Source organism: Octopus bimaculoides, chromosome 17, assembly GCF_001194135.2.
Source record: "Octopus bimaculoides isolate UCB-OBI-ISO-001 chromosome 17, ASM119413v2, whole genome shotgun sequence".
Taxonomy (NCBI): Eukaryota; Metazoa; Mollusca; class Cephalopoda; order Octopoda; family Octopodidae; genus Octopus; species Octopus bimaculoides.
In genome coordinates, this window is record NC_068997.1 from 8236936 (window position 1) to 8240162 (window position 3227).

A 3227-nucleotide genomic window follows, 5' to 3' on the forward strand; every position below is an offset into this window, starting at 1 on the left:
GAGGAGAAGAGAGGTGGATGCATATTTACAAGTATCAGAGTGTATCCGATTTTAGAGACAAATATATGAGAGGGAGTGGTATGTGTGACATTTTTGGTAAGTGTACGTGTTTATAAGCCAGCAAGTGCACAAGTACAGTAGTGTAGGTTGTGTGTGGGTGTGTGAGGAAGGTGTGGATGAGATGAGATATGAGATGTGTATATGTGTGTGTGTATATATATATATATATATATATATATGTGCATATGTATATATGTTTATATATATACAGACATATATATATATATATATATATATATGTGTGTATACATATATATATACTAGCAGCTAAGCCTAGTTTCACCCAGTCTGTTTGGATGATGTGGTTTTGATTGTTTTCAGTTAGGCATAATCTATAACAGCGTTTCTCAACCTGATTTGAATGAGAATTGTGTAATATTTTTATATGTATTTGTTTCACAAAGTGAAAATAGATAAATAAACAATATATTGTTTATCAAACTCACAATAGAAATGCATATAATTTTATTTTCTACTCTTGAATTTCAGCTACTTCCATCTTTTTCATAGTATATAATATCCTCAATTGTTAGAGGATAAGTTATTATCTTTAAGGAATGAAATACTATTTTAAAGAAATCACCATAGTGGACCACTTCTTGAAGATCATTGTACATATGCAAACAGCAGTCCATCACATATTTCCAAATGTTGAGTGATTGCTCAGGTTACTTTTAGTGTTTCCAACCAGTTCTTGTGAAGCAAAAGAGATAGCACTGGGTTATATGATACCAGTAGCAAGATCTTCCTGATCTGGCTTCACTATTTTTACAAGCAACACTTTTTACAGCCAAAAAATAATTGATATTGAAACAAAACTCAAAAAACATGAAAACTTTTTTTAATAATTGAAAATTTTCCAAAAAGTATTTAGGTAGTTTTATGAATTGACAAAAAGTAAATCGCATCAAAATGTCAAAATGCTAATGAAGAATCCCAAGAGAAAAATGCCAATAATGCAAAAGTAAACGGATTAAATGACACCAGTCAGAAGACAGTACAGCAAATTTGAGTTAACAAGTTTGAGACTAAAGGGGTAATCATTATCATCATCATCATCATCATCACCACTGCCATCATCATCATCATCATCATCAGTGTCATCATAGTTATTTATTAAGCACTTTGTGCCCTTAGATTATAAGTATATAAACTCTTTGGAATTTGGTATCTTTTTTTTTTTTGTGTGTCTTAGTCCAACTTGAAGAGGTTATTTCTCTAGAATGATTGTCTTGGCAAGATCTTTTAAAAACCAGAATATAGAATGAGAATAGATACTGCAAGGCATCATGTTAGTGGCTCTAAAAATACTGCCAATCTATTGCCTTGGACAGATGCTTTATTCATCAACTCTGAAAGGATGAGAAGCTAAAAAGTTAACATTGCCTGGATTTGAACTCAGAGTGCAGAGACCCAAAACAAATACCCACAAGCCATTTTTAACAGTTTTGCCAGTTCACCACATTCACAGCACCAACAGCTCTCAATGGACTAGAAATGGCAAAAGAGCCCTCTTACAGACTTTGATCTCAGATCTTATAGGCAGAAAACTAAAAGCTATAATAGTTTTAGTCAAGACCTTTTACTACTTTCTCAGTCATTATTAACACCTTTCACAACTTCCATATAACTTGTTTAATGATAAAATAAGGAAGCAAAGTTTTCTTTTGTATTAGAAGAAATTGAAGAAGACTTACCTGCATATCTGAAACTTTCTCATTATTATTATCTTTGATATTGGTGTCATTAGTTAAAAACAGGAAGAACAAAAATATCATATCAATTTGGTAACTTCTTTTCCAACAGGTTATAGCTCCGTGAATACAAAACTAGGCGTATTGATTAAAAAACATTTTTGATTTAAAAAAGTAAACAAAAAGTACTATTTTAATCTGGTGACTTCTCTTCCTACAGGTTATTGATCTGGGAATACAAAACTAGGCATGTTGATTTAAAAAGAGAAGTGGAAAAAGTATCTTTTTAATCTGCTTGTGATTTGTTTTCACTTGTTCTTTTTTTTTTTTTCATTTAATCTAGGACCTTCCGTGCATCTTTTTATTTGCCATATTAAATAACAATAATTTTGAACTTTCTTATTTTCCATTTTAAAGGGTTACAAAATTAATACAGGATTTTTGAGAAATATGGCAATGTTCAGTGAACAAATTAAATACACCACCCAGCAGTGGCTAAAACATGAACCAATCAAGTTTATGTATAAATTTTCATTTTATGTGTTTGTTTCCTTTTACACAATATTAAAACAATGACTAAAAATTTTCTGAAACAGCACCACCACTAATTTTATCTATGAGCTGCCACTGGTCAAGATATACTTCTGGAAAAAAGACAGAATAATAATAACAATGAAATTATTGTGGTTTAGTGCTCAGGAGCTCTACAGCTTATCAAAGGTGCATGTATAGTACATAGAATTATGTACAAAAGTCAGGAACATGAACAGTGTATGAGTCATGATATACATGAGTGCACACGTATGGATGGAGGGGATATCAGGTGTAGTGTTGGTGAATTTCAGGAAGCACGGTGGATATAAAGGATGCAGTGTCTCAGCAACTAACAACTGAAGCAGGTAGTTTGTTCTGTGCTTCAGAGAGTGAAAAAATGTTTCTAAAAGTTATGGGAGCTGTGCTGTTTTCTGACTTTGTAGACATGCTCACATGGAGGACAAGATGGTGCTCAAGGTGGTTGTTGGCACGATGGTTAATAATTCAGCTGGAGGATCTTTGTGGTTTTCATCACTGTTTACGATTATCTTTAAAGAAATCTTTTACTAGGCTTAGGAGTGGTTGTGTGGTAAGTAGCTTGCTTACGAACCACATGGTCCCGGGTTCAGTCCCACTGCCTGGCACCTTGGGCAAGTGTCTGCTACTATAGCCTCGGGCTGACCAAAGCCTTGTGAGTGGATTTGGTAGACAGAAACTGAAAGAAGCCCGTCGTATATATATGTATATATATATATATATATATACACTAATAATTACAGAGGCATCAAGCTGTTAGATCAGGTTATGAAAGTTACGGAGAGGGTCATAGCCCAACTAATTAGGGAGCAAATCAATTTAGATGCGATGCAGTTTGGGTTCGTGCCAGGTAAAAGCACCACTGATGCCATATTTCTAGTGAGACAGCTGCAGGAGAAATAT

At 33.6% G+C, this 3227-nt stretch overlaps 1 protein-coding gene across 2 annotated transcripts in view; it reads right to left on the reverse strand.

Moving 5' to 3' along the window:
• Positions 1-2204, reverse strand: part of LOC106880482 (galactose-3-O-sulfotransferase 2) — a 6273-nt gene extending 4069 nt beyond the window's left edge. The window contains exon 1 of one of the 2 annotated variants that reach the window (XM_052974088.1): positions 1758-2204. In XM_052974088.1, the coding sequence (XP_052830048.1) occupies positions 1758-1807 (50 nt within the window). In that variant the 5' untranslated portion in view covers positions 1808-2204. The remainder of the gene's footprint in view (positions 1-1757) is intronic. The other variant, XM_014930428.2, reaches the window with a different exon arrangement.
• Between the last annotated feature and the right edge of the window lie 1023 nt (positions 2205-3227).